General features: G+C 39.2%; 1 protein-coding gene across 11 annotated transcripts in view; it reads left to right on the plus strand.

Moving 5' to 3' along the window:
- The window catches only part of esrrga (estrogen-related receptor gamma a), a 241379-nt gene that overhangs the window by 140614 nt on the left and 81739 nt on the right, over positions 1 to 19026 (plus strand). Inside the window, exon 1 of one of the 11 annotated variants that reach the window (XM_072580773.1) lies at positions 2514 to 2720. The exons of the other annotated variants lie outside the window; for them this stretch is intronic. Coding sequence (XP_072436874.1) covers positions 2665 to 2720 — 56 coding nt within the window. The 5' untranslated portion in view covers positions 2514 to 2664. Of the gene's footprint in view, positions 1 to 2513; positions 2721 to 19026 lie in introns of those variants that run through there. 11 annotated transcript variants of the gene reach the window in all.

Below are 19026 nucleotides of genomic sequence, written 5' to 3' on the forward strand. Positions count from 1 at the left end.
ATGTCATTTTATTTAGGAGGGTGGAAAATCTTTGTTAATACTTTCATCAGCGTGTCAGAAAGATATGTAGCATGGTTCAATACTACATTTTTAGGGTGCCCAGTTTCAGTAAGTGCAGACGTTGCTAAAACTCTTTGTGAGCTCCATCTCCATGAAATGCAGCATTTTTACATGGTAGACATTGTGTGGTCATGAGACTACTTCCATGTCACACCATTGAACAATGACATGTTTACACTGGCCTTATGAAGAAATGTATTCTGTATACGAATACACAGCAGATTGCTTATGCTTTCCTCTGCGCTTATTGCCAAACATTGGGTTAATGTAAAGTTTGTGTTCAGAAAGGATGCAGAATTCTCACGTTGACAAGTGCAAAGTGGCTGGGTCTATGCCGAAGCAGATTCTGCAGGTTCTGTTGGTACACGATGTGGCCAGTTGACACAGTTACACCAAAAAGCTGAATCTGACACAAATAAATATGAAATGTGTCGGGGTGGTCAATACCACATGATCCAGGCCATTGCACATGATAACATTTCTTCTAAGCAGCACATCAGAGATGAAGTAGATTGTCGGTATGTACTGTCAGTATAGCATATAGCAATATCAAGGATTGGTCATGTGCGATTGATGGAACTAGGTGCATGGTTGCTCCTCCTGTTCATAATCAGAAAGGATAAAAAAAGATGTTTTGTCATTGTTTACATACAAGTTTTTTTATAAAGAGATATGTTGGAACTAAAACAAACATCTCATTTCTGTTTAAAATATTTGCTTGGGTGGTTTGAAAGTCAAAGGAGCTGGTGCAATCATGTGGTGTTTTACCTGAAGAGCTAACTGTAAGTGTAGTGTGAGGAGAGTTTATGTATCTTGGCTGTGAAAATCTGGGGAAAGGACTATTGCATTGCCTACAATGCCAGAAACTTCCAAATTGACCAGTTAATGCCGTTTTCAAATGGCATTCTTTTTGTATGTGAGTAATGACATTAAATCAGTGTTTGATTTGAATTTTGGATAAGTTGAATTTAAATTGGAAGATAAAAAACATATGAAAACTAGAAACATAAGAAGTGCAGAAGTTTAGTTTCCAAATACATTTTCTATTTTGTTAGACAAATCTGTGAATCGTAACACCAATTACGAGGGAGCAAGCACTTGGTCTTTGATGAATGGCAAATGTATTTGGACAATTCATTTCTACAGTATAGATACAATGAAATAGTATATTGATGAAATCTGCAAACTAAACTGAATCTGGCCATTATCTACACTGTATTTGGACAGAATTTTTCTTTGTTAAATATTTTTAACTTGGATTGGAAATCTTTCGGAAACACTTGCAAAAAAGCAACTGCCAGCACTACTGCACTTGCAGAATGGTTAATTTAACATCAGAAGCAATTCTAAGGCAGCTTTGCTTTTGGACAGTAAAAAGGGTTTACATTGGGTTAACGGAATGCAGGGAGACAGCCAGCTGTTGGAGCTCGCAGCACTTGAAGGAGACCATGATTGGAGGAGTTGTATTTCAGAACAGTTCTTGCAATGGGTTTGACGCCAGTTAGCCTTTGTACTATTGCTTCAAGCCACATTGTTGTATTGCTCTGTAGCAAGCAATTCATGTCAACACAGTAAAGACATTGGTGTTTGCACAGGGGAAGCATTTATCATCATACTTCTAGTGAATCTTTACTTTCCAAGTTTGGACAGGAAGGTGTAAATGTGATACCTCAGCTTTCTTCTTCTGATTTTGTGAGAAAGAAAAAAAAAGCCACATTGGGAAATTGAAAATGTGTACGTAATGTAGCTGGTTAGCATATAAAACTATAAGACAATATAGGCGTATAAATTTTGAGAAGGTAAAAATGACAAGAGAGCCCTTTAAGAGCAGCTTTCAGATCATAGTGCATTTTGATATAGATTTTAATCATTTAAGAAAAAGAGCACTGTGCTTGCCTATAAACTGCTTTGAGCAAAGCTATACAGATATGACTTTTGGGAAAGACAGTTCAGCTTTAAATAGAGGAAAACACCCCTTTGTGTATTTTACATGAAAAGATGCTAAAATGACTTACTGTAATACATTCTGTAAATATACATCAAGAGAATTTTTTCTACTGTACAAAATTGTATTGATAATATTACAGATAAAATAATTGTGACAGATTTGTCGTAAAATGCATTCTGTTAACACAGTTATGCTTACTGTAACTTCGCAAAGAAGCAAATGGATATTGTCCCTTTAAGCTTTTTTGAACACTGTTTTCAGACTAATAGAAAATTGTGTTTCAGATGCTACACTGTATAAGGCTGTGGAATTTTGCTTCCCTCCTCCCAGTTTACAGACTTCCCGCCTACTGTACCTGCATTGCTTCCCTAAGCTTGTGTCGGAATTGTCCTGTCTGCAGTGCTTTACTCTGAGTGGCTGCAATCCCACCAATGCGATGACTGGTGAGGTCGGGGATTGCATATGTAAAGACCTGCTTCATATTAATAAGCTACAATCGGGACTTTAAGACCTTGATTAGGAGAGTGCGAGCCTGGTCCCAGCTGGCTTTGCCTATAGGCTGTCACCAGAGAACATTTGTGTTAATTGCGCCACTCTGTCAGGGAACTTTGATTTATTGCCAGGAGTGTAGGCTCGAATAATGGTGCTGAGCGCACATGGATTTGGTAGAACTTTGTCTCCCTGAATCTTTTTCTCTTCACTACGACGAAGAGTAGGTACCTTTTTTTTTCCATTCTGGGTTCTTTGCAGGGCTATAGGGGTTTGCTGGATATGTGTATGTCCCTGTGTGTCTGTGCTGCTTGCTTGCATGTTTTGTGCCAGGATTATGTCCCACTCTGTCTGTGCAACGGATGTTCTCTGAATTATCTCCAGATTCCCAGAAGCAGTCTACTGTTACTGCATATTGTGCTGCTATTTGTAATTTAGCCAAAGATGTGAGAAAGCCAAAGGAATGGGCGAGGACTGCATTGTCAAATGCTATATGTAGTTTCTGTATCTATTATACAGAAATTTTGAATGCTTATTTTTAATGACGCAATGATATTTAAAAATGCTTTTGTTTTTGCTCTAAAAGCTAATTTGTATGATTTTTTAAAAATATGATCTGTTTAGTGTAATGAAAGTCACACACATGGTCTTTGTTTTTGAATCTAAGAAAGGGTTTTTAACTGTGGCAGCTTGCAGCAAAATAAAGGGACGGGGGAAATAAGCTGTTCCTTGATATCAGTTAGCTGACAACTTGTCTCAAGTTCTTTCACTTTTCATTGTATCATTCATCTCTTTAAATGATCGCCCCTGTTCAAGTCAGCAACAGGCTCGGTATAAGACGAACGTCACAAACCTGTATGAAAATACCTACACATCTCAAAATATCGGAGTTTTTTTCCTGCTGTAACAGCATGATTTTGCATATTTGCACAGAGCTTTAAATATTGCAAGAGGTCAGATGTTCCAAAGATGCAGGACATACATTGTAACAACCTTGCATTTGCAGGGAATACGGCTATTTAGAGTATTCATTTAAATGTATTTTTCTGCACTCTTTTGTTGTCAGAGCCTCCTATGCTACAGTAATTAACCTGCAGTAAAAATAAAGCCTTTACAACTCCTGATTTCATTTCCTACCAAAGCTATTTTTAACACGTTTTTATATTCACTAAACGTTATAGAGCTGCAGAAGGCTAGCTACAATATTTTAATTGCAAACTCTGAGAAAAACAATATATTTTTGATCTGCTCAACGTGTCCCTGTGTCACAGTGGTTAAGCTCTCCAGAGGAAATAGCCGATTACAGTGAAGCAGTTTGTGCAATATTATCTCTTTTACATTCACTTGCCTTGTATTAAATTGTCATTGTCCTAAACCGAGAGAGAAATGAATTGCAGCTTTCAATACTGTCTGGCAGTGAAATATTTACCCCCTGTGTCCCCAATCATACTTCACGTGTGTTTGATAATGTAGCTCCGACATGAACAATCTCACTGGTTTGATGCTCAGTTATTGCCTCTTCCTTTGCTTCTCCCTCCCTGGACTTTAAGTGACGCAAAAAGAAAGTTGATTCCTGATGGTTCTTTCTCTCCCTTCTATGTTTATATTGAAATACCTGTTCAGCCATTATCAAGTGTCACCTCAAGTATAAGCAAAATGTAAATTGATATAAGACATGTTAAAGGGTGATGCAGTGAGGCAGATTTAGCTCTTTTGTGACAAAATGGCCTTTCCTTAAATGACCGCGTAAGCTGTTGTGGCACGAGAAGGGTGCAACTCTTTGTTGCGGTGGCCTCTTTACTGTACCCATATGGAGCGATGTAATTGGCTTCAGATTGTATTAGTCGGTAGAGCCTTACAGATCAGCACTGTCAGGTTTTAACATTAGTATGAATGACACCTGTCCAATCAATCATGTGGCCACAGCTCCACAAATGGAATGGGTCTTTGCCTACTTCAACATGCTGCTGAATCAGAGCGTACACTTGGCTTAATTTGTACTATTATTCTTTCTGGAAAACAAGAGGAAAGGCTCACTCCACACTTAAGGACAGTTTGCAGACATAAAAGTGTGTATATGGGGGGAGGGAGGAGGTTGGAGATAGCTGGCGTACTGGCAAGTGCTATAATTGGCTTTACTGTGTTAAACTAATCCCAGCAGGTTACACAGATAAGACATTTCAGAACAACTATATGTCCAGCTTCACTTGAAGCTCAATGCCAGTGTTGTCCATTTGTCCAGTCTGAATTCTCATGCAGATAATTCAAACAGTGCCTTTATACATTAGCACTGCTAAAGATCCAAGTGTTGTTTTGAGCTACTCATTCATACATTATAGTTAGTCTAACTTGTACATTACCTTGATTTTTTTTTACAAATAATTTTGTACAATATTCAAACACAAAATTCAGGAATTCAGAAAATAAATGTCAACTTGATATATATTTTATGTTAATGGCACAAGTCAAACAAGCCTTTACAATTTTACTGGGCAAAGACTGCATTTATTAATTTGGTTATATTCATTTGTGACACTATTATATCATGATTGGACATCTGGTAACCCAGAAAATATAGAATGTATAAATTGTCCTGTTCAGCTACTTTGTAAAATGATGAGAGCTTTGAAATGTTGATACATTTTGAATAGGTATGGGCAATCATTTCTAGAGGCAGCTTGTTACCCAGTGTGAATAAAATACCAAGTTTTACATCAGTGAAACTCAATGATTCATACTTTGGATTTCAGTTCAAACAGCAGTAAGCCATGCTGTGGCATCTCAGTGTTCACATTTTTTTTTCTCCTTGTGACAGTGTTGGATAATTCAGCTGAGGAGACATGCGTAAAATGACTACCTTTTCCCAAAGTCGATTTAGTACAGCAATTTCATTTTCATTCAGTCTGCTTTAGGCAAGCATGCAATTCAGAGGGTTATTTTTTCAATTTGTTCCAGTAAGCATATAAAAGAATTCATTTCTAAGCTCCAAAGTTTTGTTTTTTATACTGAAAAAAAGTTTCAAAATTACTTCAGATAGTTGAAGACTGTTTTATTAAAAAATGGGATTTGTTTCTAAAACATTTTTAGGTGCAAAAGCTTATAAGTTGCACTAATTCCATAATCCTTCAGTTTACTGCTGCTGCTGAACTCCAGGATAGTCCCTGTGGATATTGTAATTCATCTGTGGACCTTTTTGACAAGTACTTTTTAATTCCTCAGTTCAGGCATGGGTAGGAAGCCAGATTTTAATTTTATGGTGGACAATATAATCTTCAATGTAACACATTAGACCTTCAAACAGTTAGATTTTGTTAGCACATTTGAAGGGGCAGTAACCACTGCAGCACCTTATTCTTTTTAATCAGCATAATAAATTGCAGATTTGTATTTTGTATGTATCTCAAATTTGTCTTGACGGAATAATGTTGATCTTCAGTGGCATGCCACCAAAACTTATCACACAAAGCTTAGATAAAGGAAGATAATAGTTAGCTTTGATAGCTTGTGAGAATTTAACAACTCGGGGCCAAAGATAGGAACTTTCATTCTCATGGAAGACAGTGGTTCATACCCCAATTGCCTTTTGTTTTTCTTTCTTTTGCCTATTTTCCTTCCGGATTGAGTTGGGTCTAATCAGGTTGTTTGTGTGCATGATATGAGTCACTCCCTAAAACAAAATAGTTTGGTCAAAATCTAGTCAGCAGCTGGTGTGTACAATGCAAAAACAGGCTTGTGCCAGAAGGATGTGGACAACCCAAACAGACCAAAGCAAAGCGAGAAGCGTTCTTCCGCTGGGCTTGGTTTGTTTCCTAAACAAAGTGCAGGGTGCCTTAGGAAGGTCCCCTCCCTACCAGCTTAAAAAAAGGCCAAGGAATTAATGCATTTAAAATTTTTATTCAAATTATTAAAGCTTTCGACAAAAGAAAAATTAGATTATCAAATTAATATAGACTGGAATTCGAAAAGGTTTTGTTGGTTTGTTTTTGCAAAGCGTTCTGCTCCAAGCTCTTATTTGATTTGGATTGCAAATACTTTTACACTCTGGCCTTGATGAGAAACAGTTTCCATTGCATGTCAGCTGGAAAGGTACAGAATAACTTGGGTCAATTACAAACCCAACTGTAATACCTGTCAAATGAATCTTGGGCTGGGAATAGGGTGCAATATCACCCCAAATTGTTGTGAGTCTGGGTTGATCTGTTGAAAGATCTAATTATCTTCTAAATTTTACATTGGGTATTTTTAATCTGATGAGAAGATCGATGCTCCAACTCACTCGCCATGAATGTTAAAACACACAACAGGGAGCAGGGATTTGTAATAGCATGGAAAAGTGATTTATATCCTGCAATATGACTTTTGCCAACTCAACTTTATACTTTGCAGCCATCGGTTTAGACCAGTAGTATAAAACAGAGCTTTAATGAAAGAGATAGTACAGACCTGAGGAAAACGTAAGGAAAATATTTTTAAAATTAGGAATGTGATGCAGAGCATGCTATGAGACACTTAGAGTCATAGTCATAGAGATGTACAGCATGGAAACAGATCCTTTGGTCTAACTCGTTCATGCCAACCAGATATTTTAAATTAATCTAGTCCCATTTGCTAGCACTTGGCCCATATCCCCACAAACCTTGCTTTGATAAAAGAAAATGAATAATTGCAATATATAGGTGATTTATATCTTGACAGGTTTAAAAATTTAAGGACATATAATGGACAAATACTCTTTGTCATTTTGGGCATAAAAAAGATAACTTAAAATTCATGAAAGACATGTATTGTTAGGTGCCCAATCGACTGCCTCATGCATGTTCTCCAGTTTTTCTGATACATATCTAAAATAATTTCACTGGATTGTTTATACTTGGAGCATATATATTAAGGTTAGCTGTTACTTCATTTCCAAAGAAAGTAGAATTATTAATCTTGCAGCAAATTTTAAGCTGTGCTGAACCAAACAGGACAGTGACAGAGATCTTTGGTCAATGCAGTCTCCAACATGAAATAGCAGTGTCCAAAAAAAGCAGCATAATTCTGACAGTGCTGGATTGACGCTAATATACCTGGAAGGAAGCTAGTTCGCGCTGAAGCGACCAGCGTCAGACAGGGCTATGTGCCATCTGTCCCACCTGCTGCATAGTTAGTCCATCTGGTTATTCAGAGTGTGCTTTGTGGGTTTTACCGGAGCAACTTCAGTGCCAGTAGGCAAGCAAGCAGAGTAAATTATTTAAGCAGCCAATGTAAACTGAAAGCTCTCACCCTAGATGCTGGGGATTGCGTTAAATGCTTGAAAGCTTCTATTTGCATATAGATTTAGATACAGTATATAGATCACTGAGGAGATTACAACCAAATTATCTTCACCTGGATCCTCACAGGGCATCTTTTTGCCTGTATTGAGTAACAGTTCTGAATGGTATTTTGTTTTTGTTTTGTAGGGAAGATGAAGTTAAAAGGATGTGATTTATTTCCAGCACAGCAGCCTGTTAAAGGAACGCTAATTGTTAGCAAATTTGTTCAAAACTCTTCAGAGTGTCAGGTCTGCACATTTTATTGTTCCCTGTCACCAATTTACTTACTGAGCACTCTTTGCAAATCTGATAGGGGATTTGTAATGGAAACGAAACAAGTGGAAAATACTGCACCAAAAAGGTGAAATGAATCAAACAAGGAGTTTAAAGACGACAACATCTGTCCATAAGTTTATGTTGCACATTGGTAGGTGTTTGCAACACTTGAACTTTTGTTAGATGCTGCAAAGGTTCATTTTAAATGTTAGGAATCAATTGTATTCCTTCTGATTAGAATGGCTCTATATGTTTAACAGTTCATCGAATTAAGTACAATAAATTCCTCAATTCACCAGTTAGGACATGAGCTACTGCCTGACAGCAAAATGTGCATTGGTTGAACATTATAACAAGAAAAACTTTTCAATACATTTTTTATTTTGTAGAGACAAAGTAAAGTAAAAATTACTTTTCTTGATTTTAACTTTGGTTTGAATCATGACAAGAGAGTTTTTATAGAGTATTCTCAGAACAGCAATATCATGTAAAATCACTTTTTCAGGAAATCTAACTTTGGCCAAACAGATATGGGTTTTAATATATGATGAATTCACAGTCATATAAACTGCAATACTTCCAAATCCACAAATTCTAACTCATTGAGATCTGAAACTTGCCTCTATTGGATCTAGAATCTCCTGAGAGTATGACCAAGCAAATTGACTTGCACCAAATACATGCACAGAGTTTAGGCTTCTCCTGGATAATCAAAGGTAGAGAGTAAAACTTGCTTGGCAGCTTCCAACTTCCATACTTTAATTCTGATTGTAGGATTCCAATTTGCATATTTGAGAAACCTATGGCTTCTTTCAAGCAGCTGCATGGGAAGATGTAAAATGATTCAATTAGTTTGCACATAACCAATTTTAATATGAAGTTTGACACTCTAACAATGTTTTAAGTCAGTTTTTTTTGGGGGGGGGCACGGTGGTGGGTGGGGGCTTATGAGTGTTGAATTTCTGGGTGTAAAATCTGATGGACCAATTGGAAATATATTTGTGCTGCAGTGCTAATATTGTTTAGCCACTAGAGGCTGCTAGATCATTTTTATGCTATTATGACTTAAGTGGTATTACCCCCAGCTTGTTGATAAAAATTTGAATGATACCCAAGTTGAAACTGGGTTGGACTCTGGGTGGGGGCCTGAGGCTGTTCCATGGATGCACCTTTGGTAAATTTCTGTGTCTCCTGCTGGTTTGTGCAGTGTCTTATTCTTTCATTATTTCCCTCTTGTTTCCCTCCCCCTCACTGCAGGACAGATATTTTGTTGGCTATATTTCCATGGGAGCAATGAATCTTCAGAACCTTGTTCAAATGGTAGTTTTTCAAGTGTGACCCTTGGACAGTGAGTGCTGGAGTGTTATTCTACTGCACAATACATTATAATGAAACCAAATCTAACCCATATATAAGTTTATGGAATGAGTAACTGAATTGCATGCAGAATTGTGTCCTCTCATTGACAAGTGTTAGCATTTACCTATTTAGCCGTGGGATCCTGCAACCAATTGTACGGTCACAGCTGCTGCTCTGGCAGAGGGCAGAACCTTGCTAACCTTTCAGACAACTGGAGCAGGTAGCTTCAGAAATAATCAAAGGGTTAGTTGAAAATTGGATGTGCTGCATAATGATGTATGCAGATTACCTAACCAGAAATCACTAAACTTCTGAACAAGTTTTGAATATTCATGTTTGGGTTTGGAATGTGGAGTATTGCTTGTTAAGCAGTTCTGTGTGTGAGCTGATCAAATTAAAAACAATGGTTCATGTTAATGATTGGTTCAAGCGTCACTCGAGAGCAATTTGCAGTATAGCTGTCTTAATCTATTGCCGCTGCACAATGTGTCTTAGGAGTGCAGTATACATTTTAGCCAGTGGACAGATATTGAAAATGCTTGAACTACATAGTAGGACATCAGTACCTGAAGGAGAAAACCTAGATCCACATTTCTGCAAAGAAGTTATCTCATCTTTGTCAGTATTGGCAATACTGTGTCAATCTGCAGCATATTCCATTTTTATTTTGTACAGCCATCATTTCTGATTTTACTTTTTAATAATCCAACAGTTGCCAGCAATCCATGAAAGAGAATATTTTCACCTTAGGCTCAAAGGAAAGGAATTGATTCACTTTTTGTGTGCATCAGATCAGAAACTCAATTAGTTGTCATGATATGGAAATAACATCAGCTCATTCTCAATGAAGGATTCTGGTGTCTTATTGCCACATGGATCAGCTGTTAAGAGCGATTCTTGATTGGCTTCTCCCCTCCAAGCCAATAAGATCACTCCAGCTGAATAGCTCTGTTACAATCAGTGCAGCTTTCTGCATATATTGTGGAATCTAGTAACCCCCACATTACACACTACAGCTCCCATGTACTGCCATTCCCTACATGTTCAGCAACCCACATCATGCACCTTCAATTCTGAAATGCATTATAATAGTCCCTGTTCAGAAGGACAGTCCATCTGTTTTGGAAGAAATGGGAGCACGTTAGGCTTTACTGATAGATGGGTTAAATCAACTGATTTAACTGATTTCCCTCCAGAGGTGATATTTTATTTATATGATAAAATGCTTGGGAAGTGATTAATTTGTCAAGGGAATGTCTTGTTACTGTAAATTCACTGAAACTGTAATAAGTGTATTGCTGCTACACAGATGGAGGAACAAAAAGGCACTGACTAATGAAGAGATGGAGATTCACTAAATGTTTTACCCACATAATTTAATTTTACAAAATGTACCTTTTGGTTTTAATTCAGATAAGACCAGAGTTAGGTATTAGCAATTTTAGCAAGGGCTCCAAAATATGGCAGTGACTGCTTGTTTTGTCAAGTCGATTAAGTTAATTGTACTACCATTCATAAAAGCTTCATTCAGCCATGCTAAATTGCTTCTAACCCTTGATTTAGCCATCCAGTACAGTCAGTGATGTGGTAAAGAGAGTGTGATGTGGGATACATGCAGTAAACATATTGAATGTTTATCGAGGAGATGATAGAGGAGAAATCCTTATTATTAGCACCTGATTTTTGTGTGCTAGGAATACTGTTACAATAGGCCTGCAGCACATGTGCAACTGAATTCTTGATGGGCACATTCACACTTGACACCATATTGGTGAGGGCATTAGAGCACATGCAGTGGGCATCCACTGAAGTATGTATAGTAGGTAAGTCTTGACATCAGGGGACATGAATGCTGATTTAATGCCAACGTGACTATTTTATAGTTCAAAATTATAGCCAACATCATTGCTTTACCCATCAAAGCTGAACACACATTGACACAGGAAGGATGACTCACCACCACGGTTTAAAGTGTTGGTCAACAGGTTAGTTATTGGCTTGTTTCTTCCAGCTATTGTTGCAAGTTGCAAAATTCCACATGGAATAGTTCTTCAGGTGGTGAGGATCTTATTCTAACTTCAAGGCTTCTATACAAGCTTGTTGCTCCCAGATATGCATGCGTTCTTGACTTTTATCCTTGGAAAATGATCATGGAGTAGTATGTTACCAGAAGTGAGATGAAGGGAGCAGTGATACCTAATTTACCAGGGTCTTTGGGGGGCAATTCTGTATCTTGAGCCTCAGCAAAGAATAACGTGCACTCACTGAAACCTGGCACAAGCTCGAGTCACAATCTCAGATGCTGAACAGGGCAAGGACTACATGGGAGCTGGATATATTTGCAATATCTCACAGTTTGCCATCTGAGCTTGTGTAAGGGAGATCACTGACCCCTCTATACTCGAAAGGACCTCTCTATATTTCATTCTCACTTGTCAAGGATAAGCAAGAAGAGTGAATAATTCCCCATAGTGTGTACACATAGTTCTGCAGGAACCACGTATCAACACTGAGATAATAAAAAAAGAGAAAATGTTGGAAATACTCAGTAGGACAGTCAGAATCTAAGGATGAAAAACAGTGAATATTTAAGGTTAATGACTTTTCCTCAGAACACAAAAAGTCAACTTTGCTGTACACTGGAACTAAAAGGGATTTCATCACCTCGAAGGCCCAGACGGTGTGTGACCAAACAAAATGAATTACGCAGGTCAGTGCTCAGTGTTTTGGCAGCAGTCATGATGCCTTCATTCTGTGGCAGTTTGCTGTGTGTAATGTACCTGCAATGAAAGCCACATTACCACAGAGTGGAGCAGACCTTTGGCACGCTGAAACGCTTTCTGTTACCTGTGCCACTCCATGGTACTTGGAAGAATAGGTGTCCAGCATCTTGGCGGTCAACTGTGTGCTGCTCAACCTCCCCCAAAACGGGGTGGGGTTACCCTTACCTGTAGATGTACGGCAAGCAGCTAAGGATCAAAAGCATGACACATGGAGGAGATAGAAGAAGAGAAAGAGGAAGGGAGAGGGCAATCTTTCTGTCTTGGTCGCCCTTTTACAACTATGACGTCAGTATTCTAATTCATCAGCCATCTGCAGTCGCGTATCTTACATTCCCTCCATCATTAGCATCCCCTCGATCACAATACAAAAGAAAAATCCATTACAAAATGAACACTGCAGTTCAGATTTATAAATGAAATCATGCCATATGGCAAAGAGTTGTCAGTTAGTCTCCTCCCTCTCTATTCACCTAGTGCCTTTGACTGTTCCTCTACACTGGGGTAGCTTCTACATAGCTACCCTAGTGGCTGTGCCTTGGCCATTGGAAAGCTGCTGACTCCACAGCAGTTGGCTTTAGGGGACAGCTTTAGAGCAGCTGTGGCCCTCTGGCTGTGATGTGGAACATTTTTGCTTGGGTGGCAGCCATATTGAAAGGCAACACATGGGCAGAGTGGCTGGGGGGCTGGGGGGAAGGAGGACAAATGCTCCCATCCTGGGAGAGGCTAAAAAGTTCATGCTGCATGAAGCCACTGCCACTTTCCTGAAGTGATAGCTCCATAATCTTCCTAATCTGTTGGAGGACAGATTTCTGGGTGGCTGTGATATTCTGCAAACCTCTTTGAACCCCAGTTCACAGTCATGATGACAGCAGCCTGCACTTGCATGCCAAGAAATTGACTTTTTATAATAAGAACCTGAGCTTTCGCTTCAGATGTCAAATAGCTGCTGTTTCTGCTGCAATGGGAGATGCAACATTAGCTGTTAGATGATGTATCATGAAGCATAAACAGAAAAAAAAAAAGCGCAGCTGGTCTGGCAGCATCTGTGCAGAGGGGGAAAAAAGAAGTTAGCATTTCGAATCCTGTGATCCTTTGTCAGAATTTCAATTTGATCAGGCAGTGATGAGGCCAGCAAGAGGCCTTTCCCAGGAATGAAGATACTTTGCCAATGGAGAGCTGCTAACCAATCAGAATCTGTTGTGCTGAGCAGCTGCTAAGGGAGCCCATGGTTGCTTCTGGAAGGACAGAGAGCCAAGACCCAGGAATTGCCATGGCCACAGGCAAGTGATGTTGGCTGGAGCTTGGGGCACGTTTAGTTAGGATGGAAATTGCAGAGAGAGGGGTGCAGGAAGGGGTTTGGGAACAAGTTCACAGGGTGGCACTTAGTGGAGTGCCCTACTTCCTGATGTCCAGTACCTCAACCAAGCACTAAATGACCTTTACCAAAGGATGCAGTCATTCCCAGGAGGTGGCAGGGTAGCTACATGGTTTCAGTTCCATGCTGGCTGTGGTTGCCTACCTGCAGCTGACATGAAAGGTCAATCATGTCCCTTCCACTCTAGAACGTAATTCTGGAGGAAGCTGAAGGATAGCAAGGTCGAACCACCCCCCCCCCCCGTCTGACCTAACTAAATATCATTCTTGGTTGATCACTTTTGTGAGGTCATTGACCTTTTGCGGTATTGAATCCAGATCCTCACAACTTGATTGACCTCTGTGGCCATTTATTCACAATGCGTTTTGTGCACTCAGGACATCTTTCCTGCTTTTCACCCATCTCCATCAAAACCACCAGTGCACCCTCTGAAGATTTTGGAGATCCCCTTCCTCCCTGTTGTGTCATTTCACATTCTCTCCAGGTCAGATTGTCTTTAGTCACAAATTACCCCACTTACAGTTTACCTTGCTGTAAGAGTACAGGTTAATTTTAAGAGGTTGGAGCTGTTGTAGCTTTTGTTACCATCGCTTTCAAACATTGAACAGCATGGGCAATACTGGCTAAACCTTCATGTCACTCAAAGTATAGGCGTCCAAGTTGGTGTACTGCCTGCGTTCAGCCTGCAGTTGTGGCTAATCATGTAGTATGATTTCCACACTGATTTTCAGGGATTGTCCAATTGAGATCCCAATTTTCTTGTAATGATGTGGTACAAAATTTGGAAGATGTGAACTGTATACAGTATACTATGTTATCCTACCAAGCTATTCTAACTAAGCTTCTCAAAGAAAGGACAAGTAAATGACCAATTTCAAGTGATTATAAACTGAAGATCAGCATGATTAAATGAAGAGAAGAAAAATCCTCAGGATCAAAGTACTTCACAGCCAGTGATTGTGTTTCTGTTGTAACTAACATTTCTGAGTTAGGGAAGTATGGCAACTATTTACGCAGAGCAAGGTTCTACCAAGAGATAACTAAATTATTGTAACTGAATAACTGCTAGAAAGGTTGGTAAATTTGAATTTATAAACTTGTTTAAGATTTTGATTTGCTAAAAACTAATAAGGAAAAGTGAATTTGACAGCAACTGTGGAGAGAGAACAGAGTTAACACTTCAGGTAGCGACCTCAAGTTCTAATTAAAGGTCTTGACTTGAAACATGGGGCAAAATATTTGCTGTTGGAGGCAGGTACGATATTTAATTAGGCAGGCTGGTTGCACACTCTTTAACTCCTGCTTTCTCAGCTCTACCAGAATTTGTCTTTAGTTATGAGAACCTATAGGTTACTGCTCAACCATCAGTTGAGTCCTTGCATGGCCAGTTAAAAACTACTTAAAGACGTCATCCTACTGGCACTGGGAGCTGAAAACAGGTCTATCATCATGCAGCACGCCCAACAGACCAAATTATCCACTTGTTAGGTGAAGTGGTGGGATTGAGGGACTGGGTTTCTCACTGGCAGTCAATCCCTTCCTTTTCTTCTGATGCTTCAGCCCTCTCTCTCCCCTTATCCAAGAAACATCACTTACCTCTGTCCTGGTTCCTCTGCCACCTTGGCACTCTAGGATTGCTCCTCATTTGCACTGCTTTCATCAAATAATGCTGTGGCAGCTCCCATTGGGTGGCACCTCTGTCCTCAGGATCTTAAGGTCCAGGTGAAGGCCCACCAGTATCTTCACTGCTTCCTGATTGGCATGTGCTTCCGCAGACCTTCTTAGAAAACTCTGCACAGGCTCGTTGCTGATTCTTCAGTCACTATTGAGACTCTTGATGTCTGAAGGAGATTGACTGATTGAATAACTTCTATTTCTCCACCACATGGGTGGCACAGTGGCACGGTGGTTAGTACTGTTGCCTCATAGCGCCTGCGACCCAGGTCCAATTCCGGCCTCAGGCTGTGTGGAGTTTGCACGTTTTCCTATGTGCTCTGCTTTCAAACCACAGTCCATAGCTGTACAGGTCAGGTGGTTTGGCAATATTAAATTGGCTATAGTGTCCAGGGATGTACAGGTGAGGTAGATTAGCCATAGGAAATGCAGGGTTATAGGGGTGGGGGGTTGGTCTGGGTGGGATGCTCTTCAGAGAGTTGTTGTGGGCTTGGTGGGCTAAATGGCCTGCTTCCACACTGTAGGCCTGCTTTCCCTTTGCCCTGACAAAACATCACTAACCTCATCAGCCTGCTTGTCCTGTCCTTTTTAGCAGTTTCTCTGTTGGCTTGTTTAAAATGAAAAATATACTGAACAAATTCACAAGCAGTCTGTCAAACTTCCTGATTCAGGACAGGTATATGGAATTAGAGGACTGAGGTAATTGAGATTTTGAAACCAAAATAGAATAACTAATGTATTTTAACAAATTAAGAGAGAATGTTAAAATATAGGGTGAGCATAGAAAGAGCAACCAACTCTAAATTCGTAGGCACAGTTTTAAAATGCTGCAATCAGACAGTAATTTATTAAATTAACTACGAAAAAGACTTAAAAATCTTAACAATGTTACATAATTATAGAAGTTATATTTCACACTGTTTAGAAGTATTCATTAAAGGAAGAATCTGAAGAAACTAAATAATTGAAGACATTTTTTATGCATGTCATGCTACAAAGATCGCAGCACTGGAGAACATTGGTGGAATTTGAGTTTATATTTGTATTTTATAGAATTTATGCTTATGGTAAGTGCTGTGTAAAAGGAAGAATTTTTAAAAAAAAGTCTGATCATAATGTTGTAAAGCAGGAAATATTGATTTATAATAAGACTTAAAGTATCCAGATACTTCCTGTAAATTGGATGTACTCCTCACTGAGTGCTATATTCCACTGTTCCATCGACATAAGTTACATAGTTGGATATTTATATACACAATTTTATTCATCATTTTTCATTCTAATAACATATTGTAGTAAGCCATTCACAGTTCCAATATTTTTAATGAAACATTTTTAATGCCAAGCATCTGATGGGATACCATGAATCATGAGCTGGGATTTTACTGGGTGCAGGAAGTGGGTAGGAACGGCATGACTGTGTGTGTTGGGAAGGTAAAATTAAGTGGGATGGCAGGGGTGATGTGCTTATTGCCTGCACATTGCTGGTGTTTTGTCATTGTCAGGGAAGGGAGCAGGCAGCCCAAGTCATCTTGGGCCAATTGAGGTATCTTCGGGCACATTGAGGGCTACGTTAGAACTTCTTCCCATTGCCATTGGTATTTTCCAATCATGGATGGAGACTTGGCCACAAGGGGTGCTGCTTGTTTGCTCAGGCAGCCTCCTCAGGAGTGAGCCAAATTGATCAGGCATCTCATAGTCCAGGGAAGCCCAAACTCACCTTGTGAGACAGGCTGCTGAAATATCCCACTCTTGCGCTCTGTCCTAATGACTGATCATTGTCACACTCTTCCCCAACTTGCTTGGGCCTACCTGAATGGTCCGAACATCTTCCACAGGACCATTCATGCACAGGGGCCTTCAGTCTTGTAGATGCTCGAGGCCAGTGGCATTACCAGCAATGACCACTATTCCTGATGGCACTGCTGCGACTGAAGAGTTATCAACCATCTGATTATCAGACAGCTCTTCTGGTGGACTTTATTCCTTAAAGGAGTAAATGACACAAATTCAGGTGATGATCGTAAAATGCAGTCCCTGACTTTCTGGTCAATGGATTAGGCCACGTGGCTACCCTGAAAAATGTTGGCAATATGGCTTACATTGTAAATTCAAACTTGAGTAAATGTTTGGGCAGCCCAAGACAGAACTTATTTTCTCATTCTTTAGTCAAGTGATCCATCTGCAGTGCTCATTCATTTATTTCTCAATGGAATCAAATGCCTAAATATGACCCTTATACATAAAGCAATTGAAAGTAGTTGACATAAGTGGAACCAAATTATTAAATTAGACACACCATCTTGTCCTGGCATTAAAGCTGCTGTTTTATTTGTATCCAGACAAAAAGTCACATGTAGAGAAGTTAGTTAGAAGGCGATTAGCACGCTTGCCTTCATTGCTCAAACCTTTGAGTATAGGAGTTGGGATGTCATGTTGATATTATACAGGTCGTTGGTGAGGCCTCTTCTGAAATACTGTATGCAGTTCTAGTCACCCTGCTATCGGAAGCCTATTTTTAAATTAGGGAGGCTTCAGAAAATATTTACCAGGATGTTGCTCGGAATGGAAGGTTTGAGTTGTAAAGATAGGCTGGGTAGGCTAGGCCTCTTTTTACAGGAGCGTGGAAAGTTGAGGGGTGACCTTATAAAGGTTTATAAAATTATAAGGACATAGATAAGGTGAATAGCAAGGGTCTTTTTCCCTAGGGTGGGGGAGTTCAAAACAAGTGGGTGTACTTTTAACATGAGAGGAGAAAGATTTAAAAAGGACATGAGGGGCACCGTTTTTACACAGACAGTGTTTAGTGTGTGGAATGAACTGCCAGAGGAAGTGGTGGATGGAGATACAGTCACAACATTTAAAAGATATTTAGATAAGCACATGAATAAGAAAGGTTTGGAGGGATATGGGCCAAACGCAGGCAGGTGGGACTACTTTGGTTTGGGAATACAGTCGACATGGACTAGTTAGACCGAAAGGTCTGTTTCCATGCTGCCTGACTCTGTGACTCTAAAGAAACAATATGGTAGTTTCATCCTCTGTTAATCAGACAGATCAAATATTATGACAATATCTATTTTAAGACTTAGCCTGTACCTTAGTTTTCCACATTGCCCTTGTGCATGTATGTTTTCGTCTTGACCATTGTTTGGTCAATGCAGAGATGGGATATTGAAGTATCCAGTACAAACAAACTTCAGTGCCATTAAAATTAAAGTTTCTGCTCAAGATGCTATACATCCCAGCTATCTTTGAAGATATGTGTTTTGACACATTTGCTCTGGTTGCTTCCTACCATTGCCTTTATACCTCTAATAGTTTAATATTTATCACCACAAGGATAAGTGCTGTTACAAGCAATGCGTTAAGTTATTTACTTTTATATAATTGCCAAAAAGTTTTGTGAGGACTAAACCCCTGTATGTTAAACTAGCACATTTTATTTAACAATCAAATTTAACAAAAATCCAGCCTTTCCTTTGCTAAAACAAGGAAACTATTTCTACGTGTGCTTTATCACTTCAAGCACGCAGGACGCAATATAGAAAATAGAAGGTGAGAACAATGCTACCAGTTGAGTGGATTATTAACATTGTACTGAAAGTGATGTGAAACGATATAAAATCAAATCTAGTGGTAAAGTCTGTGTATATTATATTTTATGTACACATACATTATTTTCAGAGCTTACAGTAAAATATTGTTGAAAATGTTTATTATAAATTACTCCGAGCTGAACTGATTAAAGCTATAAGTAATGCA

Source organism: Chiloscyllium punctatum, chromosome 11 (genome assembly GCF_047496795.1).
Source record: "Chiloscyllium punctatum isolate Juve2018m chromosome 11, sChiPun1.3, whole genome shotgun sequence".
Taxonomy (NCBI): Eukaryota; Metazoa; Chordata; class Chondrichthyes; order Orectolobiformes; family Hemiscylliidae; genus Chiloscyllium; species Chiloscyllium punctatum.